At 38.5% G+C, this 27345-nt stretch overlaps 1 protein-coding gene across 1 annotated transcript in view; it reads left to right on the forward strand.

The window, feature by feature from the left end:
- Positions 1-23645, forward strand: part of MSANTD1 (Myb/SANT DNA binding domain containing 1) — a 33279-nt gene extending 9634 nt beyond the window's left edge. The window contains 3 exon segments of the mRNA XM_018076530.1: positions 4615-4879; positions 14237-14521; positions 22609-23645. Of these exon segments, the coding sequence (XP_017932019.1) occupies positions 4615-4879; positions 14237-14521; positions 22609-22849 (791 nt within the window). The 3' untranslated portion in view covers positions 22850-23645.
- The last annotated feature ends 3700 nt before the right edge of the window (positions 23646-27345 follow it).

Genomic DNA, 27345 nt, shown 5'->3' on the forward strand with positions numbered 1-27345 from the left:
GTTTGGACGATCTTGCTTTCAGCAGCTTGCCCCAAACACAGAAGGGTGAAAGCAGCTTTGTTTGTTTGGTTTGGTTTTTTAGTTATATGTATTTAAGACATTACAAAATGTTCTGCTGAGATACTTATGCGTTTTAGAGTTGGACCTGTGCCTTCAAGGGGTGACACATCTGATGACCCTTCAGAGGAGACCTCCTCCTCCTAGTGTCACAGCTCCAAGGTGCTGCCTGAAAGGGTGTTTGCTGCCAGTTAGCCTCAAGACTTTCCTGAACCAAAGCTAATGTGCTTCCATTTCTGAAATCGAAAAAGGCAGTGATCTGTGTGTCAGCAGCCCTATCGACAGCTCCCGTGTGGGTTTCAGACATGGAAGTACATTTAGGAGAAGTTGCAGAAATTTCTTGTATCCTAATGGAATAAATTCTGATTTGCCAAGAAGCATCTGCCTGACTTCTACCACAGTCCTCATCAGCAGGATCGGACATGCTCTTCTGTAACCACAGTGTAATTGCTCACAGTTTGTGGGTTGGGCTCCAGTGATTGACTAGAGCCGTTATTCCCCTGCAAACAGAAGGGAAAACACCATTCCCTAAAACCTGGCTAAAGGAAGTTTTGTTTGGCATGCATTAGCCCATACTTGCAAAGCTGAAGGCTGTATACAGGGTTGGTTAGCACAGATCACCCGAAGTGTAGTCAACAGATGCGTTAGGATTAATGGAGTTGTTTGAACTCTGTGATAACATTTATAGGAAAAGTTCATTAGATCCACATCTGCAAATTATAAAACCTTCTACCCTGTTTGGGGTTTGTTATCTGTAGAGATCACTGTGAAAGATGGAACAGCTGTGAGAGCTATTATTCAAGTTGATATATAATAATTGCAAGAAAAGGTAGAGTGTTTAGCCAAATGAGATGAAGAACAGATTTGCAACAGGATCATTAAATTCATGTTCCTTAGCTCTCAGGAGCAGGTGTGAATTGAAAGGAAAGGCACGAGTGAGATCCTCAAGCCCACTGAGATTGGTGTTCATAAGAACATCTTCTGGATTTGTCACGGCAGTGCTCATCAGAGGAGGAACTGGGGCGAGCAGGAGAGTGAAGAAGACAGCTTTCTCCTGCAGAGGAAAGTAATCTACAGAGGTGTACTCAGTAGCTCTGTTATGTATATCATTGGTTTCCAAGACCTTAACATCCTTATTTTATTGATGAGAACAGTTAGAGCTTCAGTTGCTTGCAGGGTATTTGGCTCCAGACTGGTCCTTGGTCTTGAGGAAGCCGGTGCTGGAGGACTGTGCCATCAGCAGAGATATCAGAGTGGAGTTGATGAGGGATATCAGTGCCTTTGGTCCAGCTGAGTGGCAGCTTGTCATGCCAGCAGTTACTCTGGTTTAGTGACCAGCCAGTTGTTGAGGTAGATGACAAATCTTGACTGGCCTCTAGCTTGAGAGGGGCAAGAAGCAGCTGAGTGCTAATTGACCTTCTCCTCCCAATGCCCCCATCTTGGAAAGGGACAGCTCTTGCTGCTGCAGGGCTGCTCTTCCCCTAAGGGTTTGCTGGTCCTGTCTTAGCTGTTTGTCCCAACTCAGGGACCAGGACAAGGGCTTAGTGACTCCCAGGAGCAGACTTTTACAGAACACCATCAGAGAGAGGCGCAGCCCGGAGAGGTGTCTTTTCCCTCCCCTGGCTCTGGTGAAGACTGCAGGGATTATCTGGGGATAAAAGAAACTTCTCTTGCTTTGGGCTCTGTATAGGAAAACAGTCACTTTTATCAACCACTTGGCACGTGTGCTTCAGTGAGGTAGAGGAGGCATGCGGGGTCTCCATAATTAATTATTTTCTCAGAGGAGGGGATAAAACCTGAGTCCTTGAAACTTAGATTCCCTTCTGGTGCTGAGAGGAGGGGAATAAGGGAGGTATTATTAGAAAGCATTTCTTTTATTTAACAGATGTTAAATAGCACTATACCACTATATCAATCTGTCAAGTATACTAATAGAAAACAGGGTATAGAAAAGTTGAGATGTGAATTTCACAGGGAAACAACCGCCCCCTTCCTGCAGGATCCTGGGTTTGGGTCTGGGGGCCAGCGTGAAGCACGAGGAGCAGCCGCACATATGCCAGGCACATGTGGATGGAGAGGGGAAGGAATAGTTGTGGACTACAACAAAAAGAACTTGTTGCAGCTGGAAAGGTTTTCACCCACCCTGTCCTGGTTGTTGCAGTTGAAACTGGATTAAAAATATTTTTAAAGCAGGGATCACATGTATCTCTTGGTTTTTACAATGTGTGCCCGTATATCATGCTATGGGTTTCAGTGGTGTTAATCAGCATTTTCAGAACCTTGGTGGATTAAAGTCTGGAGGAGAAAAACAAACCTCTACTGGATGATTAAAGGTTGAGAAGCAAGCCTGGCTTTGCAGTAGCATGCATGGTCCCAAGTCAGACCCAGAGCGATGGTATTTTCTCCTCAGACACTGCGTTGGTTCCTTAAACTTGTCCTGGTGATCCCCAGCCACTGACTATGACTGCAGGCAGCTCAGCTCAGTACAGTTTTATTAACATAGCTGCCTGGAGCCCAAGGTTAAGTGATGAGAATTTCAAAACAAAACAATAAATTAATAAAATGAATGTGTCATCAGCTGATCCTCTTCTGACCACCATCTGTCCCCTGATCATGTGATGTCTCCCAGCTGGCCACCCAAGAGACAAACCATGCAAGATCATCATCACAACATATGCTGCTATTTACACATTTTTAAAGGTAATAGTTGCTAGGCTGTCATATTAGTAGTTAAAAGCAGTTATTTGGAAGCTAGGGGATTTTTTTTTTATTATTTCTCTCTCTCTCTTTTTTTTTTTTTCCTTAGGAAGGCAGTGACTCAGCAGGTATATTTCTGACAGAGACGTTCAGGGTTGTATCAGTGGAAGTTCCTATGTACAGTTTATGTGATTCCCCCCCACCAGCCCCTTCCCTTATTCTGTGGTATGCTGTTGTGCCTCTTGTAATAAACAGTAGAATAAATAAAATAGAAAGAAGGCAATGATACTACAAATATCACTAGTGTACCTTTAAGGCACATTATGTGCTCCCTTTGCCATCTCTAGGATGCAAACCAAGCTGTGCATTTTTAAACTATTGTTAAGATCAAGGATGTGGTTATGAGAAGACTTACAATTTATAGGATACTTAAGCATTAAGGATTGAGGCACAGAACATTTCCTGGGGATTAACGACTGACTGGGTGAGCCTCAGGCCATTAACCCCTGCCTGCCATTAATCTTCAGGAAATGCCCTGCAGTGAGGTCGTTATTGCTGTTATATGCTGAAACAGAAAAATAATAAGAAGAAAGGTCCGTGGTTTATTTATTTATATTTTACATAACACGATTCAATTGGGACTGTAGGAAATGCACATCTTTTTCTTTATCTGGTTGTACTGCTGGAATTAATGCAGTTCCTGCATCTCCCTCATTTGTGAAAGATTATTGTCAGATTGCAGGAGTGTAAGAGTGGCAGGATTTGGCCCACTGCTTGTATTTAATACAATGAATAAGCGGTTCTTCTCTGGTATAACTGCTGGCAGAATTTAGCCCTATATAAACCCCAGCTCAAAATGCTTGTTTTACAGCAAAGCAATTTATTCGCAGTTCTAAGCATCTCACAGCCTTTTTTTAACTCATTGAATAATCCTTTTAGGTTGCCCATAAAGCAGGTGAAATGCTTCTGCTGCAGTCCTAAGGCAGAACACAGGCTGCATAAATAGCATCTAAATTACTAGGAATACAAAATACACATACAGTAATACATACCTACAAAGGCAAATTCATACTGACAGGACTGCAGTGTGTGCTTATCAGCAGCAAAACATCTCAGGGAAAAAAGTGGCTTTATATTGAAATTTTATATACATTTCTCTCTGTATTTAAACACTTAAATACTATTTTGTGCATGGTCTAAAACCCAGATGCAGGCTCCTTTTTAGTGAGCCTGCCTGCTTAAACATTTATTAGCTTAGAGATGTATAGTTTTCATAAAGCTGGCTGATTCTTTTTGCAGAATATCTTTGCAAAAAAAAAAGCTTTTTTTTTTGTGTACATGGCCTCAGTCCTTGCAACCTCCTAGAGAGTCTGTCAAGGCGCAACTTAAAAGCTCGTTCAGGCGACCATGACCCCCTGCTAGCAGATTGTCTGCCTAAAAGGTAAGGGAAAGCTAAAAAAGAAGTAGAAACTTAAAAGTAGCTTCTCAAAGGCTGCATAGATCTTTTTTTTGTTAAACCTAAAGTGTTTAAAAGCTTTAATATTGATGGCCTGTCAACTTTGTCCTGATTCTTTGGCTTTCAGTTAAAAGGTTTTTGTTGTTGTAGCTTATGCAGTTGCTCTGTTGCTATGGAAACGTGACATCAAAATGACGTTTCTCTGTTTAAAAGCTTTTAACTAAATTCCTGCCTGTCAGATGTAGGCCCCATTTTGTGCACTCAAGCTTCAAGCTGTTGCAAAAAGGTTTCATATGTTCTGTTGTCATTCAAATTCTTTATCCACATATGCATGTCTTGCACTACAAAAAACCTAAACTAAAAACTCAATCTATATTAAGTGTCCTCTTTTAAAACCCTTTTAGGTCAGTCAGCAATGGCTGCAGCAGAAATTCCCAGTTACATTGTCTCTTCTCAGACTGAGAAACACAGGAGGGCCAGGAACTGGACTGATGCAGAAATGAGAGGTTTAATGCTGGTTTGGGAAGAATTTTTTGATGAGCTGAAACAAACTAAAAGGAATGCCAAAGTTTATGAGAAAATGGCTAACAAACTCTTTGAAATGACTGGAGAAATTCGCCACGGAGAGGAAATAAAGATAAAAATTACAAATATGACATTCCAGTACAGGTAAGCTTCAGTTCATTCTTTTTATTTTAAGAGATTTTAGCAGGGACGGCGCAGTGATTTTTGCCTTTCAGAAAGAAGTCTCCTAGAGGAAATCTGTCGATAAAAGATTAAAGATTGTTCATATCGCTTTTAAAATTCTCTCTTGCCAATGCTGTTACGTCATTGTTAATTTTTCCCCCCATTTCATGTCAAACTCTGGGACAACTTTGTTTCTTTAAAATTAGCTGGCATTGTTATGATGCAGAGGGATGGAAATGTATTTAGTGGGGAAAAGAGATTTATTTTTTTTTTGCTCTTTGCTGAGGGGACTGATTGTGTTAGCTTGGAAGCCAGTTCCTTGCAGGGAAACTCCTGCAGTTTGAAGTGGCCACTGAGAATCGGAATTGCAAGGCAAAGTTAAAAAAAAACTAGAAGAGAATAATGTTTGGGGGGGGCTGATGCTCCTAGATTTTGGTCTCGTGAGTTGAAGGGTTACACTTCATGGGGCCAAGAATAATTGAATGTCTTATTACTGAGTGACACACATTGCTATAATTATAAGCAGCAGCAGTGAAAGAACTATTATATCTGCAGAGAGAGAATCAATGTGCACCGTCAATACTGCTCCAAAGGAGTCGGGGGGAGGGCGGAGGTGTCTACAAGGGGATGATAAAGAACAGGCAGGCAGGCAGGAGGGGAAGTTGGCTTCAGAAAATGCGAGGCATTTGTGCATTTGTTGTATGCAGGAAGAAAAATAATTAGAACTTAACAGAAATATTTCCATGTCTTTTTTCTTTTTTTCTTTTTCTTTCTTTTTTTTTTTTTTTTTTAAATTCTTATCTCTGTGAGGCACAAACTGCCTCATACTGGAAATCCTGAGTGGTGATTTGAGCTATGTGCTTGTAATGCAAGAAAATCAAATATGTGACTCTTTTATTTAATCTCTCCTCAAAGCTCATATTAATAATAAAAAAGGTTATTACAGCAGGCAACCATGTTAAAACTGCTCGCTTTTCTGTAAGGCACCCTTACTGTATTTAGTGCAGAGACTGCTCATCAAATAGAAAACTAGGGAAAATCCTGTAAACCCCTTAACTTTGAATGTCCTTCTACATTTCTATGATCCACAAGCATAATGTTTAACATCATTTGCCATAATATTAAACCTGATGTTTTGTAGCAAATGCTGATGTCTCCAAAATGTTTTACTAACCCTGCTGTAATCCTGACAGTTTTCTTCACTCAGACTGTAGCCGAGAAAGCTGGAAGTAAGCTAAATTTTTGCCCAGCATCACCCCAGCAAGTCGGGAGTTGCTGGCTACCAGGCTTTTGCTTAGTCTGCTAAATCTGCAGTCCTCCCTGCTGAGAAATACATCTCGCGGCACTGAGATTTTACAGGTGTCTAGCAACACCGCACGATATTTAAGTGCCGTAATTGCCAAGTGGAATAGGTTATTTCTGTCAGCCTTTGTTCTAAATTTTCAGTGTTGTCATCAATTAGAGAGTCTCTTTTTTCTTTTTTTTTTCCTAATTAATGTTTTTACTTTAAAGTTGTACTGGGGGAAGGGGAGAAATAAGATCGCTCACATATATGCACTCTGTGTGTGTGTGTGTGAGAAACTGCACTTTAAAAAAATACCCTTCTATTTTGGTGAACTTCTAAGATTGCTTCTGTTGCATGTTGTCACGCTGCTTTTCTATTTTGCAGTGCATTGCAGCTCCCTGCTTATTGATTGAGATGCTAATTTTGGAGAGTTAGAAAACTGCCTTGCGCTGTCAGAGTGCTGTTTCATTTTGTACTCTTGAATATGAAATGCATCTTTTTATTGTTTGTTCAAAACCTGTGTGCTTTGCATTCAAGGTGAGGTGGTACAGAGAATAGGGACAAACAAAAGCTGTGACTTACAATATCTGTTTCTCTGGGTAATTTTTGGTGCTGTGTGAGGATAGGGAACGTTGTGATGAAACTGTAAATGATGTGAGTGGCCACTGAGTGCTGGCTTTGCTGTAAGGCAGCTGAGTTTTGATCCATGTTTTGGTGCCTGCAGGTCAGTTGAGGAAGATGCTTTACCTCACTGTATTTCTGGGCATCATCTCTGTACTGTGGCATAAACTGGAAAAGAAGATCCTGAGAGTAGGAAAATGCTCTATTTTGAGATAATAATTTGTAATGATTATGTAGGGTTAGTAAGTGTGACATGGGAGAATGTAGCACCAGTAGCAGGAATTAGGGGATGCTCTGCACCTGAGTGCTTATTTCTTCCCATCACTTCAGGGTCCTTTACTTTTTTAGGCAGCTGTTTACAGTGCTGCAAAGGTGGAGTGGTCTCTAGTCCACCTTTGACAGCCAGAAATGAACTGCATTAGTATATTTATGTGCCACAATTTCCTAAAGGAACATAAAATGCTGTCCTACAAATTGCTACACATGCCTATATGAATGGATACCTATATGTATATTTTTTCTATAAAAGGAAAAGCAGTACTTGAATATTTCTACTAATCTTTTTAACCAAGTTCAGTTTTAAAAGTGTTATCACTGGCATGTCTTATCCTGGGACATCTCTTGAAACAGGTATTATTGGTGCTTTCCAGTTTGAGGATCCCGTGGCATTTTAAGAGGCAGTTCAGTAAATACTGTTTTGTTTATTCTGCTCAGTGAAAGCCTTTCGTTATTGTGCAGAAGGTGTCAAAGTCATACAAACATATGAATAAGCAGAGGAGGAGCCTTTCTTATCCAGTAATTATTGCAGTTGCTGCAGCTAATGCAACTATGTACATGCCTGTGGTGGCAGGAGGCTCAGAATTTGCTCCCAGCCCAAGTATTCACCCTGGTTCTGGGTATGTTTGGATCCTGTGTGGGATTTTGCACTGCCACATGGTTAGTTCAGGTGTAGTTCAGTGCATGTGAGCATCTATCAGGAAAGCAATTTTAGAGTGAACACATCCCATTCCTCCACATCTGAGGTAAAAACATTATTCAGATGTTAAAATGCCATACAGAAATCTGTTTTATCTCATTATCTTCTCCTTGAATTCTTGTGTTTATTGCTGACTGCCCTATATTTCAGTGAGGCGACAAGAGAATGAGAAGTTGCTCAGAAAACACAGGCTGAGCTGTGGAAAGCTTCCTTTATTAAGAGAAATGGGAAAGTTTGTGAAGACCAAGAAATATAAAGAAGTTTTAGAGGTGCATAAAAATGTACACTACTATTTTTCAGAGTTTAAAGCAGATATTTTTTTGCCATAATACAAGAAGTTATTTATTAGAATTGTAAGGCAAGAAATGTAAAACTAGTTAAAGTCATATAAATTTGTATTGCACTGCATAATAAGCATGTGGAACTCATTACCACTGAAAATCATTGACACCAAGAGAGCAGCAGGTTGTTTTATTATTATTTTTAGTAAAAATTGGATTTATTAAATAAAAATGCAGATGTTGTTTATCTTCCAGTTAGGTAGAGTTATAAAAGACAACGTTTCAGGATATTACTAGCTGTCGATGGAAAAATAATCATGTTTTTATGGGTGAATGTGTCTCCAAAAGCTGTCTGTCAAAATCATTCTTGAAGTATTTAGCACTGACCTTTGTCAGAAGTGAGGCAGCAAGACGATGGGCTGATCTGGCAGCAGTTCCTGTTTTCCTCTGCATGACTGTAGTCCAAGTGCATTTGGAGGAAACTGTTCAGGGAAAAATATACCGTGACCTGAAATAATTCTTACTGGAGTCTCAGTATATTAAGGGACCATTTCATCCACCGTGCAAATTGACTGGATGGAAAATACTGCACAGCCCCATAGGTGGAAGGAAATTTTTTTTTTTGCAGGTGCATTTGAATAAAATTCTCCTTTTAGGTATTGCTGTAAAATCTGAAATATCTGCTGTGGATAGATCAGCCACAAGGTTTTTAATGTTTCATTTCAAAGACACCGTTGCAGTGAGCTGCATGAACCTCCCTATTTATCCATCTTGGAAGAAGGAAAGGCTGAGTCAAGCTTCCTGGATTTCAAAGTTAAGCTTTCTGATGCGCTGGTCATCAAAAGTTTTGCTGAGATTAGCATGGCAGCTCGTGCAGTTTAGCATCACACAGAGTATGTGCCAGATTCTTTTGTTATGTAGCCAGCTTGGGGCTATCAGCTCTTATGAACCTGTAATTAGTCCTTCTAAAAGAAAGCCCTGTCCTGTCACCACTAATATGCTGATCTTACTGTGTAACAGTGCACTGTGTCTGCTGTTAGAATATTGCCACTGACACAATACCCACTGGCTTACAAAAAGGGAGCAGGGCTTGTACAGCTTGCACAGTGGTCCACAGTTTTGACTGATTCCTTCTGATGTTTAAAAATAAGAACTGTGTGAATGCAAATTTATTATTTTAAAAAACATCACCCTCCCCAAAGCCTAGAAAACAGGATGCAGCTGTTGCTCTTTGATTTGAATCACAGTCAATTAATGTTAATGATTGGTAAATTTGAATCAGTCTCATGATTTGAATAAGAGTAGTCTAATTTTTTATTTCCATGTGTACATGACAGCAATTAAACATTGTTGCTTGTGTAACCTGTTGCTATACTCTATAACCTTAAGCAACTAGAATATTTGACCTCTGTTACAGAAAAGGATAAAATATAAGTGTAGGCAAATTACTGCAGAAAGCTGAATTTGGATATTTTACAGTCTTTCTCTTTAATTTCAATAATTTATAGCAGATGCACAACTTAACACTGTACTTTCATACATCTTTCCCTTCCTCACCATTCATTGGTTCATGAACAGTTGCTATTTATTATTTATTTTGAAAGCTTTTCCTAGAAACCCCAGGAGATGGATCTTGTATCCATTCCTTGAGGCAAGTAGTAATATCAAATACTGCAATAATAATAAAAAAGCAATACTATTTTGAGCAAAGCCTAGAAAAAGAGGCAAGCTATAGATTGCTTGCTTTTTGCTGACTAAATAATGATGATTTAAAAAAGTTCTGTAGAACATAATATGATAATTTTATTTTAGAAAGTGGATTAATAGGCACAGAGAATAAAGCCTGCAGAAAGGTCAATGGCAGCACAAATGACTCAACAGTTGTCTCAGTCCCTTCAGCAGAACAATTTGGCAGTAGAATCTCAAAGTCCATTAATTTATTCACTTATCTGGAATAAGACAAGCAACCACCTTTCAAATTACTGGGTTGGCATGCCTTAGATATTTGTCTGCTGGAAATCTGACTTTGTTCCCTGATTTTTTGGAGAGAGTTCTCAGTCGCCTCTGCTCTCAGCTGGATTTTAATAGAGCCTCATGAAAGAGCAACAGGTCTAGATAAACCCAGTGTGAAGTTGTTTCTCAGGCTCTGCTGACTTTCCTGCTTCCCCCTGTTTCTTACCTAATTTTTCTGCCTGCTTTGCTCACTCAGGCAGTGATTTGCCCAATTTCAAAGTGCACATCTTGCTCTCTCATTTCTGGACTATTGCATTCTAGCCTTCATATTGTACTGTTTCTTTTTAACATCTTCATGTTGCATTATAACAAACAACCAACCAAACTTGCATCTTTTCGAACCAGCTAAGATTGCTGTGATGAGTTATGGTAATGACTGACAGCAGTAAATTAATTTTAAACTTCAGTTTTGACAGGGTTAAGCTTACCTCAATGCAGGCAAAAGCTCTCAGCTGTCTCACTAGGTTTTCTGAACTCCTCATACTTGCAAAAAAAAAAAAAATTAAATCAGTAAACCCTGAAACTTGATATTAATTTTACAAAGTTAGTTATTTGATTTGTTTTTACCGGAAAACTAAACCATGACCACTATTCCAGTGAATGTTCTCCCTATTTACCTCTACCTGCAGCATTTCTACTTCTTTTCCAAAGGACTGGCACTCCCTTCCCCTTTATCTTCTTATCTCTCTATCTGTTTCATCCTTTTTACTGTATGTAGGAGCCAGACTCCATACGGGTAGATGATTGCTGCTGGTGGTGCTTTTAAGCTAACACAGTTCTCTTGCCTAACTCCTGGTAGTGATCCCTTTTATTTAGCTCAGAATTATGGTAAGCAGTCAGAAGTAGAAGAGTTAGTATCCACTCAAAGCACTGAGAGCCAGAGAAATACCTGGGTTTATATAGCTGCAACTCTACAGCTCTGTGGGCTGATAATAAACAGCAGCTCTTCCTTCAAAGTCATCATAGTTCTGGAAAAAATAGGGTCTGGGTGCACAGCTGAGCTCAGTCAAAAAAACCCCAAGATAATGACCTACTCAGGCAAAATACCTACTCTTGAAAACCCCCTGCCATGGACAGGGTCACGTTCCACTAGACTGTGTTGCTCAAAGCCCCATCCAACCTAGCCTTGGACGCTGCCAGGGATGGAGCATCCACAGCTTATGTGTGCGGTCTGTTTCTCTACCCTTTTAAAGTTTAAAACCATTACCCTTTGTCCTATCATAACAGACCCTGCTAAATAGTCTCTCCCCATCTTTCTTGTAGGTCCCCTTTAGCCACAATAAGGTCTTCCTGGAGCCTTCTCTTCTCCAGGCTGCAGAACCTCAACTCTCTCAGCCCTTCTCTGTGGCAGAGGCGCTCCAGCTCCTCTGAGCACTTTTGTGGCCCTCCAGATGGGGTTTCACAAGAGCAGGGTAGAGGGGCAGAATCATCTCCCTCAACCTTCTGCCCACGCTGCTTTTGTTGTAGCCCAGGATAATGGTTGGCTTTGTGGGCTACAAGTGCACACTGCCAAGTCATGTCCATCCTTTCATCCACCAGCACCCCTAAGTCCTTCCCTGTAGGGCTACTCTCAATCCCTTCATTCCTCAGCCTGTATTGATACTGGGGGTTGACCAGAAAATCACCACGAGGGTGGCTTGATTTAGTGAAAGCAGATGAAAGTAATAAGGCTGAGGATACTCAGTATCTTTTTTACGTCAGGGTTCACTGCCCAGGTTTCCCTGTCAGATGTACCTCGGGCAGGGTCAGTGGAAGTATCAGTAGTAGAAAAGGACTGAGTTGGGAATCCTCTCTGAAAGTTTTGTGAAGATTGAGGGAATTTCCTGGGGACTGGAGGAAGGCTGTTGAATCTTCAAAAAAGGCAGGAACAGGAATTAAAAGTTGATCATCTCCCCTTAAACTCCTAGGAAGATCATAGAGCAAGCTGCCTTGTAAGCAATTTCCAGTCACTTAAAGGAGAAGGTGGTGGCTGGAAATAGTCAGAATGAATTTACTAGGAGGGAATCACATCTGACTGACCTACTTGTCTCCTGTGATTAAAAGATCTGTGGATGAGGGTAGAGCAAAGTATGTTGTGTAGCTTGACAGCAGAAACCTTTTTGATGCGATCTCCAAGAACATTGTTTTGTCCAAGCTGGGATGTTATACTCCAGATGGAAGTACTGCCAGCTGGGTGGAAAACTGGCTCAGTCTCTGGGCACAAAGAGTAGTTGTTATTGGCTTGTAAACTGCCTGGAGGCTCATGCCAAGTGTAGGACTGCAGGGGTTTTATACTGGGACAGGTCAAACCATGTCCCGTGACGTCTCAATGCAGCTGCTGGCCTTGGCAGTGCACGGCTGAGCCGTGCTCACGTGTGGCCTTTGGCATCTCACCTGTGGGGATGCTGAGCACGGTGGGTGCACTGCACTCAGCAGCTGGGGATGGTAATGTTTTAAGCAGCAGAGCTTGAATAAACTGGGGGGTTCAACACAGGCAAACGAATGTGCCATGTAGACAGACTTGGCTAGTAGCTTATAGTGGTTTAATTGATATGTTTTTTCATGCAAATAGACTAAATAATTGAACTAAAAATAGTCAATATCAATTGATGGTTGTTGTCAGCCCTCTATTTAGCTATTTTCTATCTGTGCTAAATGGATGTGCATGTATTTGTAGGTTGTGCTAGATATTCTCTGACTATGAAATTGCAGCAGTAGGTTGTGAAACATGTATGAAATTAAAATTTTGCATGCATAGAGGGCATAAAAGTATGGATGGCTGTGAGGCTTTGCTATGCAGGACTATGATGTGCATTGCTAAATAGCTGGAAAAGCTCATCAGACCTTGCAAGGACAAGGAAAAAGAATCCTTAAATGGCTTTAAAATCTAAGCAAATCTTTCTAACTTCTTTTCTCACTAGTGGATTTCCCCTTACTCTAGGCTGAGAGCTGTTTAAAAGGAAGAATTTCAAGTTCTCACTTTTAAGTTTGGCAGCATTTTTATTATGTTTACATGTTATTTAATTCTATCCCTTGCAGGACCAGTGTGGGCAGGATGGATTCTGAGAAGGAAAAACCTGAAAGGCTTCAAGAAAGGGGGCTGGGCCAGGTGTCCAGGGATAGTTTTTATCCTTCTTTTTTTTCTGCAAATGGAAACCTCTTGCTATCTGTGAGAATCAGTTTTGGTGCAGCTTTTTGTTAATTTGAATGAAATCTGGTTTATGAAAATGGAGCATTTGTCATTGGTCTTGCCTTTCCTGTTGTGTTCCCTTCCTGCATTTTGAGTAACAAGATCCCAACTGGGAAAGGCAAATTAAAAGAAAGTTTGGGACTCTACGTGGGCACTGGAGCTTCTTTGAGACGTATAATTCATCTATACACCTCAGTTTTATATTTCTCAGTAAAACGAAATAAAACCCAAATAAAATAACAATGGGTACCAAGTGGGATAGCAGTGAAACTTCTGTGAGGACTGAATAATAGATCTCATAGTAAAATGCATGTGAAAAGACAAGGTCATAGTTGACAGTCCATTCACTGTAATGCTTTTGTTTATGCTATTTCTAATGTGTTATTAACTGGTTTTGCTCGTGTTTTGTTTTGCCTTTTTTGTTTTTGTAAATTAATGAAATTCTGTGCTTCTGCCTACACTGATCTTTATTCTGTAACAAATGAACAGACATCTACATCTCATGGTTATTACTGGGATGTTTACCAAGGCAATTCAGAATTTTTAGGAAATATTAGGAAAAGTATATGAATTATATTTATAGCCACTTGTATTCAATATGGAAAACAAATATTAATTCTTCAAAGAATGGAAGGACAGGGCTGCCCACAGTTTGGTAAAGGCTGTGATGTGTTGCCTACTCTAGTTGTCAGGGACTGTTGTCAGATTAGTTAAGCCTGGTGTTCTGTAAGGGAAAGAAAAATTATTCAACCACCAACGTAGTCCTGTTTCCATTAGAAGTTGTAATGTTCTTTATTTGTGTTCAATTTAATTTGGGGTTTATGTCTAACTTTTAATCACAGGTCAAACCTAGGAAAAGAACCTGAAAAGCTTCATTGGAGATTAAAAAAGTTTGAGTCCTAAATGTGACCAAAACAAGTGTTTTGAGATAGGTCTCTGTGAAAAGTACTTTTATAGGAAAACAAGCTTTAATGTTGTGTGCCTTTTCTTGCAGGAAATTAAAATGCATGACTGATAGTGAAACTGTTGCACCTGACTGGCCTTACTACAAAACCATTGATAGGATCTTATCCAAAGTGACAGACCACAGCGATGTGAAAATGCATGAAAATCAACAACCAGGTCCTTCTACATCACAGACAGAGGCTTCTCAGTCTCCATCAGCTAAGTCTACACCGCTGTATTTGCCATATAACCAGTTTACATATGAAGGAAGGGAAGAATGCTTTGAAGATGAACATTCAGAAAGCTCATCAAGCTTACTTTCTTACAAGCTGAGGTAGCATCTATTTTCCGCCCTTTCTTGTATTTTACAGAATGAACCAGATCTGCCCTGTAAAGGGGACACCCTCACACATTTTTCTCTGACAACTCTTGTGTTTCTTCTGTAAATCACGAATGACATCTGTTCTCCAGTATCAGCCATTTTGTTGAATTAGGGAATTTTCTTTATTTATTTATGAGAGACTGAAAGGGAGTAGGAGAACCGAGCAAAAAGTTGTATATTATTGCCAAAATTCAGCATGCATGTCATGGCTCACATCAGGTAGAGTGTTTATAATAGGAGTACAGGCATGATCAAGAGAGTCCTGTGGTGCAATCAGAGATATAACATACTGCTTACATGATTTTTGGCTTGCTCTGGTCTTGCTTTTGATATGGCTATGAAATTTCTCTGGCTTCAGTTGTTATTGAGATGGTGAAAAGATGCAAACTAAATATTTCTGTGGACACTGAAAAGCTATTCATGCAGTTTGAAAGTACATTGCAATGTTTTAAATACAATTGAGAACGTCATTTTTTTAAAAAGTAAATGCCAGTTTGAGATGCAAACATGTGTTTCCTTTTTTGATACGACTGGAGTTCTCTGGAAGGCAGAGTTTTAACAAAAGGCAGAGTTGTACTCCTGACACAGATTTTAGACTTTCTGGTCTCATTTTTCATCCAGAGTGGTGTGAAATAAGAGTTGATTACAGTTTTCTGGCAGGAAAAAAGTTGATCCTAGAGATCCTTATCACGAGGCTGTGGGGCTTTAACTGTAACAGTAAAATTACCTGTCAGTCATGCAATTGTGAAGATGTTGAGCTGGAAGAAGAACCAACCTAACAAGTTTGAATTATTGTTTCCAGACCCCCTCTTGGATGTATAAAACTAGGGTAAATTCATTCAATCATTCAAGCAAATAGTCCTTGAATAGCTGATTATTTTTTAAAACTTTTTTTTTTGGCAACTGCCTGTTTATTAAGGTGTGTAATTCTTGAACTGTAGCAACCCTTTTGTTCACAAAAAAAGATTTTTTTCATCCTAGTTCACTGTAAGTAGTTAATAGTTCTGGTACACAAACTCACTTGACTTTAGAATTTGCAAACTCCAAAGTCACATTTCAGATGCGATAACTTTATTCCCAATTAACTGTTTGATTCACAATAACATTAAATAATATGGAATTAGAAGGTTACTTTACCACAGATGTGGTAGAGTTTATTAACTAGACTATTTAAGAATGCAGGCATACTCTCACAGTCTCTACTATAAAAAAAATTTGTGCAATATAATATTGTGCATATTATTTAACAGCAAGATATGGACACATTCACAAGTTAAAATACAGCTCCACTTTTTTTAAAAAAAGAAAAAGTTGAGTGGCAGATACCACTTGAGAGATCAGTGTAATATTTCAGGTGAGCATCATGATCAGATTAAAAGCTAGAACACAGTTGTGATAATGGGACATGTATCTGGCAGGAAAAAGAATGTTATTCCAATAGTCAGAGGAGGTTGGAAAACCTTGTCCAGATTGTCCAGGATGAGAGAAGAGTAGGGAACCCTTTCTTGACCAGAAGGAAATACAGGAGTTGCTAATGATATCAGATGGGTTAAAATCACTTAGAGTTGCCATGGTAAGACAAGGAAGTTAATTCTTTTAGACTTACTAATGGAAAATTATGAACTGAAAAGCAATTTTCAGCCTAAGCAATTAGCATGTCATCCTGTATTTAAAAAACACTTGGAAATAGCCAACAAGAGAGTAAAGAATTACCATATAAAATTTGGGTCTGTCTTGGCTTTTTTTGTAAATGCCCTTTCCTCTAAACACACAAAAGGAACCGAAGACAATACTGGGATTTGAAATTAAAAGACTTTTTAGGTCCTCAATTTCCCTTTCTATTTTTGTGCTTAATGGCTGTGTAGAACAATTACTTTGAAAAATATTTTGAAAAATATACACACAAATCTATATGTAAAATATAGATGTGGTTTACAGCTGTATATTTTACAAGTTACACTATGGGAATTTTTTTTTTCAGTAATAAAAATCCTAATGTTATGACAACAAGAGGTAGTGAAAAAAACCTTCAAACAGTAGTTCTAAGTCAACTTTTAAACTTCTGAAAACTTTCCTGTAATTCCTTTAAAATCTCCAACACAGCTTTTGAGTGCCAGCTTTGTGTTTTGCACAGTATCCTTGAACATAGCAGGAAGCTACTTGGCTATATAAATTTTAACTTAAAAAAAATATTTCAATGTAATGTTTAGCTTTCATGATAGAGAAAAATGTCAAGTTTTATTCTTCAGTCAGACTAAAAATAGTTGAAACTGATTTTCTTTGCATTTTGTTTGAGTTTGGGACCTTCTTACAAAACCCAAATTTTGCTAGTTAGTGATAATACAATTAATGTGGGATAAAATTAATTTTAATTTTTCTTTCAATTTGCAAATGAGAAAAACATCTGGAATCCCTATATCTCTTTAATGAGGCGCCTGCTATTTTGTTAGCATTGTTCTAACACTGCTCTTGGGCTTCAACAAAGCTCGTGTTATACTGCATAAAACATCTGACAATAATAGATTTATTCTATTATGGCTGTATAATATATTGCCATGTGGCGGAGTCTTGCACTGCAGCTTAAACTTCTAAAATCCAAATTCCTGACACCATTATAAATGATGTTTTATGTAATTGAAAACAGTGTTTTTTCACCCTGTGGACTAATTTTCATTGTTAAAGTAATGGCAGAATATAATTATACAGGCTGTGAATGTGGTTCAGACTTCATCTGTTCTTCCATTTCTATTGCACTGAAAATGGGGGTGAAAGAGCTACTTTCATAGATTAAAAGACCATAATAAACCCACCATATAATCTAGTCTGACTTCTTGATAGATACCATTTGAATTTGGTTACTCTGGTGTGGAGCCCAGAAATCTTATGAAGACAGAGGGTTCTGTGCCATCCTTCCCTTAGCAGGGGACAACATGCCTCTGCTGTCCTCCACTTCTTTGTTTCTATGATTTGTTTGAGTCTTGGAAATGTTTTACTGGATATCCAGTCTGAATCTGATTAATTCTGAAGATGGAGAATTCACTCTTCCCTTGCTTCCAGTGATAAGTAAACCCTTGTTTGAACCAGTCCCTTGTTTCTGATGCAAATTTAGTGAATGACGCTGTCAGATGTTGCTTCTATTTACCTTTATTTTCACTATATCGGAGATCCTTTCAGTATTTTTTGCTTTTTGCCTCAGGGTAGTTGTGTACCATGATCACACTGTCTTTGGTATTCTTTAATTTTTAAATGTAGATTAAGTGATTTGGTACAGAAGGTTTACACGTGGAGAAAGAGTAAGAATTGGTAACATAAATTAACCAAGATATGAATTAAAAGAAATGCATTAAAACTTGGTGATCATGCTAATTCTGGAAAAAGCAGTTTTGGCAAAGCCTTTAATATTTCTAAAATTATGCCATGGCTATTTAAATCTGAATGGGCATAATCTACAGAGAAGTTTGAGCTTTAGGCTATGCACATTATGTAGTACATCTTAACTCATTATGCAGGCTTGTTATCATAGCAAGGTGCTTTGCCCAGGCTCCAAGCCATTTTTGTGGTTCTTTTCTATGCTTTACTTCAAGGATGAGCCTTGTTAATTCCTGAATGCATTTGGCTGTGTTTGAATGAGCTTAGTTTACCAGAAGATCCAGGTTGCCTGATCCTTGGTCCTTATACTCTGAAGATCTTTGTGCCATTTCCAATATTATTATTGCTTATTGCCAGATCACTTCTAATTATTTTTCCTAAAGATATGGGTTATGGAGGTCTGCTCAGGTTTGTACATAGCTAAAAAAGTGCAAACAAGCAGGAAACAGCTGTTAGGTGTTGAAACCCATAAATTCCAGAATCTGATTGTACTGGAGACCCATTTGCCATGAGGTAGTAAGAAAGGGGGAAGTAAGAAAGGAAGAATTCTTGTTATGGTTTTGTGGAGGTAATACATTTTGATAGATTACTCTTTGTATTCAACTCCTGCTTGATTAATTATTCACACACATCCCTGAACAAGTCCCATTGGATAAGTGTAAGCAATCAATCAAGGAACTTTTAATTGAACAGTGAATTAAATTGATATTAGATAGGCAGACAACAAATGCATTTGAGACTTGCCTAATATCTTGCCTGATGGTATCTGGAGGTTTGGCTTTCTTCCCCCTTGTGTCCAATACACACTGTTCTTTCTGCTCAGCCTCCTACATGAGGTGGAACATTTTCTTTTCCTTGGTTGGCTTCCTTTGAACCTTGCCTCTCTGTTTTAGAACATAGCATGGAAATAGCTTCGTGAGTTTCTACTTGGAGCATGATGCCTGTGCCAAAGCTCTTCCCTACTTTGTTCATGTGGCCAGGGGAATGCCAATGCCAACCTTTTGGAGGCTCCCTGACATAGATACTGGAAGTCCAAGAGTATCAGCAGATTGTATTAGAGGTCCTTGATTTTCTAGGCTCCTCTTTCCCTCCAGATCTTGAAATTTACCTTCAGAGTCTAGGCTTGGCAAGGAGGGAGATGCTTCTTTGGCAGGGGCTGTGGATACTGTCGTGAGCTCTCCTTCAGGAGCTATTCTGCAAGAGGAGAGGATTGTAATTGCCAAGTCCTTACTATAAACTTGTGAGTGACCACAGAACCCTCTCACTGACAGTCACTATGGCTGGAAAGAAAAGGAGATCAGGACCACCACCAAAGCCAGGGATTCCTGAAATAAGTATTTCTTTTCAACGAAGGCTGTCTAATTACCAAGTTGTGTTTGTTAATGGTAAACAAATAGAGAGAGTACTTCCGAGACCTTGATAAGAATCCTTGTTCTTTTGGGGGCACTTCTCTGTGCTGAAAGACGATTTTGATCTAGCACTCATCAGTGGATACTTTCTTAGTTATTAACAGACTGAAGATGCTGCTGACACAGTTCCCCAGGTAGCTGCCATCGCCACCAGACATTTTGCTACTCTTTTCTCTCTGGGTCTGTGCAGGACAGTTACTGTCTTGGATGTATGGTATTACATCTTACAGGTTTTGGATGGATCACATTTAACTGAAAAACAGGTAAAATCCTTTGCAGACTCTAGGAAAGTATGATTCAAAGTTTGTTTTTTTTTCTCTTGAAAATAAGACTTATTTTAATTTTTTCAGTCTAACTCACTCCATCTTTATTTTTCATGGGGTCTTTTGTTGGTCTCAATTGAAATTAAAAACCAAATAGCAGCCACGAATGCTAAGAAAGCCACACAATACTCAGTGCATCTCAGTACCATTGACAAGCCTCAGATTTTCTCTCTCATTCTTTATTAAGGACCATTCTTACCAGGGCTTACTTTGACAACACACAAGCCCTCTTGTGGCTCTAGGAGTGAGTTCCTACTTGTTTCAAGACAAGAGGTCTTGCCATAGCTACTTTGTACCACTGTGTTAGGGAAGAGGATAGAGATTCATCAGGTTTTCAACATTTAAATCCTCTGTGAAGACAAAAGGTGACTTTGGCTAAAATAATATCATCATTTCAGAAAGGTTCTTGCTCTGCATACCAGAACTTGTGCACTCTTTGTGAATGTGAGTTCAGTGATGGGAACCTTGGAATAACAGATTCAGTGTTGTCCTTAGACATTTGCCTGACCTCTTTGAGAACTACATGTGAAATAATTCTGTCCCTTAGAGTTAATGAGGAGAAACAGAATTTGGTGTCAGCCAAGACCTATTCTCACAAAATTGGCTGTGATAATTTTGGTCATCAGTGGCAAGCTTGACTCACAGTTTGAGCAGAGCAGCATATATTTATTTTATGCACAATTTTTTGATGCCCCAAATCAAATATGCTATATAGAACCTGCAAAGGTGAGTTTATTTTTCATACCTTCCAAAGTTTTGTTTAGCATAAAGATGATAGCTTCTCCTTTCCCTTAGCGTCGCCGTAGCAGCATAATGTTGATGAAGTCCTTTGAGTTGTACAAGTAACTTCAAAGTCTTGGATAGTCTGACAGCCAGTGGTCTTTTTTCACCCTTTTAGTGTACATTTATGAAGGAAGACTGTTGCTCGTTCTTGCCTGTGCAGAGAGGGGCAGCACATTCAAATGACTAAACAGTACTCTCAAGAACAGTTTCCCTCAAGACCAATTCTATTTTTTTTTTCCTCTAAGAATTTAATAGCATTTAATTTAATTACTTGTTTCTTTCCATAGACCTCACCCTTTCTGGGTCATTGCACTCTTAAATGTCAAGGGGCTTGTGTCTTTTTCTTATATTTGCGTTAAGTCTTTCAGGTGCTTAGGATTGTTTATTTCTCTTGCTGAGAGATCTGAATGTCATAGTCACTGTTGCACAAAGCCTGTCAAGTAGGATAAGAACATGAATGAAAATATGATACAAATCTGCCACAGCTGAGTGACCTCCCCTCCACTACTGTTCTTCACATTAATAAAAACACATTCCTCAAGAGTTCCAGTTATCCTTATTCAAGGATGTCTTAAAATCTGCAAGATGTTGACATGGCATACTAGTCACAAGTGTGCCATCTCATTACTGCATTTCACCTAGAAAAGATACTGCATTTGGCAGAACACCACTGAGATGGCTGTTTGTGTCAAGGAACTTCAGGACACATCATCAGATAACTTTGATGTTGGGGACTCCAGTCTGGAGTTACAAAAAGCCTGAATGAAGACATGGACTAGCACTTGAAGTTAGAAAAGAAGTTATCCACCTCTAACTGGAGGTTTCTCAGATGTGTACTATACTTACACATATTCCTTCTGCTTGCCTTTCTTCCTCCTTCATGTTTTAGCATGACTCTTTCTTAGATTACAGGTTAAGAGCAACAGATCTCTTTGTGTGTTCTCACTTGTATGCAGTGTGGGCTGGTTTTCAATCCATGTGTTGTTCAGTCACCCTAAGTTAGGACAGCCATGTGAACTATACACCTTGAAAGCATTGTCTTTATTGCACGTTTATCTCTCTTCCCAAACAGAAACTCAGAATGATACAGCATAGATGAGATTCTTAAAATATTGCCCAAATTCCACATGGCAGTTCTACAAATTTCAGATGAGGATGTACAGTTTGATACACTCTTGTCTAACTTCCATAACCTGAGAGAGAGTTATTCTGCCACAGAAATGTCAATGTGACTGGGTACATAGACAGACTTGAATTCAACCATCAGGTGTTTTGCACCCTCAGCTTCCTCAGCTGCTCCTTGTAAGACTTGTGCTCCAGGCCCGTCCCCAGCTCTATTGACCTTCTCTGGACATGCTCCAGCACCTTAATGTCTTTCTTGTCATGAGGGGCCAAAAAGTGATCCCAGAATTTGAGGTGCCTCAGCAGTGCCGAGTACAGGGGGACAATCACTGCCCTGGTCTTTCTGGCCACAGTATTGCTGATCCAAGCCAGGATGCCATTGGCCTTGGCCACCTGGGCACACTGCCAGCTCATGTTTCAGCTGGCTGTCAACCAGCACCCCTAGGGCTTTTTCCACCTTTTCCAACTTTTATGTTGTTTATAATGTTTTGTGATGAAATATAAAAAAAGAGTGGTCAGTGCAACTGCTGTATCTTGGTGCAAGGGCGAATTCCAAGACTAATATCCTGTAGTGGGACCAGCCTTACTGATGCAATGCTTTAAAAAACAAGCTGTAAGTTACCACCACACATAACTGTGTAGCACTTTTTCTCAACTGGATGGTTATTGCAGCTTTAAAATTGGAGTTTCAATGGCCACATAAGCCAAATGTCTCTCCCAATACAGTGTATAAATTCAGTGTGTAAGAAATGTCAAGATTAAAAAAAGAAAAAAAAGCCTGGTATTCCACAGGGAAAGTTCTTATTAAAAACAATGAGATGTAAAAACTTTTTCTTTTTATAATCTGTAACACCATGCAATAATACTTACGTTTTGGCATGAACTTGAGAGGGAATTTATTGGAGAACATGGGAGTTTAAAAATACAACTAGGTTGTAGCTTGGCCAAGAATGTGCTATAGAATTTTAGGTTCTAACTTTTTTCTTTTTAATATAAATATGAGTTTAATTGTTAACAAATATTCACATTTCAGAGCTGAAGAGAGACCAGTTAAGAAAAGAAAAATGCAAAACTGCAGCTTCCAAAAGAAGAAGCTAAAATTAATGGAAGCTATGTTGGAAGAACAGAAGAAGTTGAGTAGAGCTATGGAAGAAACCTGCAGAGAAGTACGCAGGATCCTGGATCAGCAAAACATCATTCAAGTTCAAAGCTTACAGTTACAGGAGAGAATGATGAATCTACTGGAGAAAATGATCTCCAAATCTAATGTGTAGTTTCCTTTGTGAATGCCTCTGAGATTACTATTGCTACTATAGATAACCCTTTATTGCACACCATATGTGTGTCTGTTGCTCTATTCCCAGGTTTTCCATGGAAATTAAAACCCTAGTGTAATCTTAGTTAAGCAAAAGAAGAGATAATGCAGGGCAAGAGCTATCCAGTATGATAAAATTAGTGCAATATATGCCTAAGTTGAATTATTTTTATACAGAAAGGTTAAGGGATGAATAGCTCGGGGAACTGAAGTACTGTTTATGCCTAGGTCAGGTATTGTTTTGCAAACAGTGGTGTTGTATATTGCTTCACATCAAGGACTACAGCTTGATCTGTTTTCAGAGAATGAAACAGTGCATTTCTAAACATGGTAATTGCACCTTGACTTTGCTGATGATTAAACCCTGTTTTGAAACATATGCCTGATTGTATAAGTGACCTATGGTTTTTGTGAAGAGCTAGTTGGGACCGTGAGGTACATCCTTTTAAACTCCATGCCTGATATGAATAGTACTCTAAAGTATTAGGGTAAAAATAATCTATTCAAATACATTTTTTGATATAAAAAGAAACCCCCCCCCAACCACCTTACTATATACTGAATACTAAAATGTATAGAAGATACTTGAAGTTGCTTTTGATATTAAACGTTTAATTTTTTTCATTATTAACTGGAATCTGTTGACTTAACCAGCAATGAAAACTCGCATTTATTCTCTATCACAAAAGAAAAAATATTGTACTGTGTGTATATACATATATAATGTCTATCAAATGAAATAAAAAAAAAAAGAAGACTCTTACTTATTATTGCTGTGCAGATAGTTTGCTTTGGGACAGCAGAAAATACTGGGAGCGATAACCATGGTCAGAGGTTTACAATTATTAATTGCAGTGTAAAGATCTCCTATGCTGATGCCCAAAATACAGAGATGGAAGTCAAGAAGAACATTCAACTCCTCAACAGCAGTATTTGCTGCTGGCACGGCTCCTGTGTGTGTTTAGATGTTTGAAGGGGGGTCTGTAAGGCAGATCGACGTGGATGCACCACACGAGGGAGCCGAAGGCATAAAGGACTGTGTCTTGGGAGTTAAGATGAAGCACCAGCAAGTGTTTGGCTCTTCAGTGAAACAAGACATTTAAATACCCCTAACCTTAAATTCAAAAATTCACTGGCTGAATTTCCTATATACCATTTCTTATTGTGTTCTCCTTGAAAAACATGTTTCTGCTGCATTTATTGTATAGGCAAGAGTGGAGACTGGATTCAGGTATAGAAACTATAGAATTAGTACTAGGAACTCAGGCCATTTTCCATTCTTGCTATTCAATAATGTCCCCTCTTGAAACTTTGCCTTTGAAGGTGTTTGCATTCTCCTATATAATTTAATGTGTTGTTGCCTCTGCTAAGGTAAACTAAACTATTTTAAATCCAGACACAGCAAATTAATCTCTAATTATACTTGCTGAACAGGATAAAGGTTATGCTCAACAACCAAATTAATAATACATGGAGATATTTCTTAGAAGATCCTGCAGGTATGAAGATTAGGAGTTATTAAATATCTAAATGTGGCCCATTCCTACAGAGTTTAATTAACGATAACGGGATAAGGCAAATTTAGTAGAAAACTGAAATTGCAGAAGGTGGTGGCTGCTGAAGTATAAACAAAATAACTTTCCTTTACTACACCTTTACTACAGTAATTGCATGATTAGAAAAGTGTCAAGTATCTGTTCTGATTCTGCAGAATAGTTTTATACATTTCGAATGTAGATCTGTCAGAGATTCAGGTGAGCTGATGTATCCATGTTGTAGTGCTTCCTGACACTTTAATGTGTTTAGAGTAAGATATAAAGAAACTCTCCCCTGGCTCCACGGGAATTAATAATATTTACTGATACTATCTACTTGAACCATATAGCAATTAAATCCAATTAATGAGCAATAACAATGGCAACATATTTGAACCTTGTACCAAAGAGTAGGTAGCCCCTCTCCTTGCATGTTATTACAGGTCCAGAGCTTTAGGAACACAGGAATGGAGGAAATCTACTTATTCCTTGCCTGCTAACATAAGGAACCATGTCATATAATCCCTTTGGTAAATGTGTGGACCTGTATCTTAAAATGAGTCAGATGTTTTATCCTCCAAATTATATGCATCACAGATGGGTAAACTGCCATTTAGAAGATTGCTTCTGGGATTATTCCTGATCAATTTATACCAATTTCTTCTTGTATCAGCACTGGTTTTGCCGCTTTATGTGGTGGTCAGTCTTGAGAGCCGGATGTTGTCTCCCAAGCAGCCCTTCTGATGGATAACACTCTTTTGTAAGGTAGGATTTTGATGACTGTTTTGTTAATTTTGCTCTGAGTTCATCCATTTTAAAGGTGAATGACCAGAATGATATACAGCATTCTAGATGAGACTCTGAACATTGTCTTACATAACCGCATTAAAGGAATTGGTGTTTTCTGGAAGTTGTGAGATTTTTTTCTATATAAAACATCATTTTTATTAGTTAAATTTAGTAGTTCAGTTTTAAAACCTCATCTCTCAAAAAAGGCTTTATTCCCATCAATGCAGATTATCTGTGTTTTAGCCCTGGTTTTGCCTAGAGAGTGAACATGGCCCTGCTGTAGACAAATATTATTGGTTTCATGTATGATAGAGTTTTTCTAATGCTTTTTGACAACAGGCTGAAAATTCCTTACCTACCTATAGTTCTTTTTGCTGCTGTTTCATTTGTTTCATTTCATCTTCCTGTAAAGATGGAACATTTACTTGAACAAAAAGTTGAGTGTTTTTTTCTGGGGATTTTTTTATTTAAGGTAGGCACATCTTCCTCATCTCTATGGGACAGTTAGCTGCAGGTATAGGTATTTGAATGTTTGAGATATTCAGACTAATTATAACTTGAAAGACCTGCCTAGAATTAAAATGCCTGGTAGAATTCCTGGTTTTGCAAAACAGAGACACTGCCCCTGTGTCTGTATGAGTAGAGAGTTGAGTGTAATAAATGTTCAAGAGGAGCATGTCAAGGGTTATTCAAGTTTATCATGACATTAAAGGAACTTCCTCATGGCTCCTAGAAGTGTGATCAACAAATAAACTGTAGCATAGGAAAATAAATTTCTTATTTTCAGGGCAGTAATGGGGTCAAGTCAGTATGACACTGCTTTCACTAAATGCAGTGCCTGTATTACACACACAGATGGTGCAAATGGAAAAATTAGATAGCGGAGGAAATATACTGCCTGGAGGCAGGTGACTTTTGTAAGTGATGCAAAAATAGAAGGAAAAGGAGCCTGAGGAGGCAAATGAGGAACATGCAAGCAAGTAAGGAGAAGCAGATTGCAGTGAAAGATGGGAAAATACATGTTGGGCAAAGGGGCAATGTAAATGCCTCCAAACAAAATTAGTAAAGATGGGTGAGAAGGAACACAACATTTTAAAAGACAAGAAAGTGAAAATAAAGAAAAAGCATAATGTTGAAGGAGAAAAGTCAGAGGATGAAAAGCTAACACTAGTGAAATTCTGTATATTTTGAATAGACAGCTCCTACAGATAACTTAGAGAAGTTATAAATTGTGTACAGCAAGAAATGACGTTTTTTCCCACCGGAGAAAAATAAGTCTCTGGACCAATATTTGGAAGCAAAAATATTTTTTACAAACTAGAGAGATTAAGTAATTTGCAGGAGGATCCCATTATAATTAAACAGCATTTTCTCATTTGGTTTTAACAATTTTTTGGTTAAAATAGTTTGTAACTGTTTTTTTTTTTTTTTTTACTTCTTGACCTCAAATTGGAGAAGCATTTTAAGATTTCAATTTATTTCAGGCCTTGCCAAGTTTAACAGTTACCCACCAAACCACGCAATATATTTATGGACAGGAATGTCTTTTATAATTTTCTCCATAAACTGGTGTCTCTTTTGCAAAGTACAAAACCAGCAGAAAAAAATGTACACAGGATTTAAAAATTATATTTCCAGACTTAGTCTGCCCAATTTGGTGTAGGCAAATAGCTTACAACTCTGTAACCCAAAGTTGACAGCCTGGTTCTGTGAACAGTCCCATTTCTAAAGACAATGGGACTACTCAAATGAATAAATATATTGAACTCTGCACGTATATGTTTGCGAGATCAGTTCCTATGCTGATAATGTAATGTGAAAGGCAAATTTGAAAAAGAAATTTAGGAACATTTGGTGGTGTTATGTCAGCAAGTAAATACTAACCATCTGGTCTCTAGATTGCTAATCTATTTCCCCTGATTTTATGGGTAGCATACTTCCTGTGTGTGCAAGCTTGAGACTACATCATTAAACTTTTGTGTTGATCTTTTTCAGTGTTTTAACAGAAACATTTAAAATACTTTGCCATTTTGGATGTGAAATTTTCTTCCCATACATAATTTTTCTGGTTGGAAATTTTTCATTCTACTGCAGCTTGCTTTAAGGTGTTTTATTGAACCACATTTCTAAT

Source organism: Manacus vitellinus, unplaced genomic scaffold, assembly GCF_001715985.3.
Source record: "Manacus vitellinus isolate BGI_N305 unplaced genomic scaffold, ASM171598v3 scaffold_0_pilon, whole genome shotgun sequence".
NCBI lineage: Eukaryota > Metazoa > Chordata > Aves > Passeriformes > Pipridae > Manacus > Manacus vitellinus.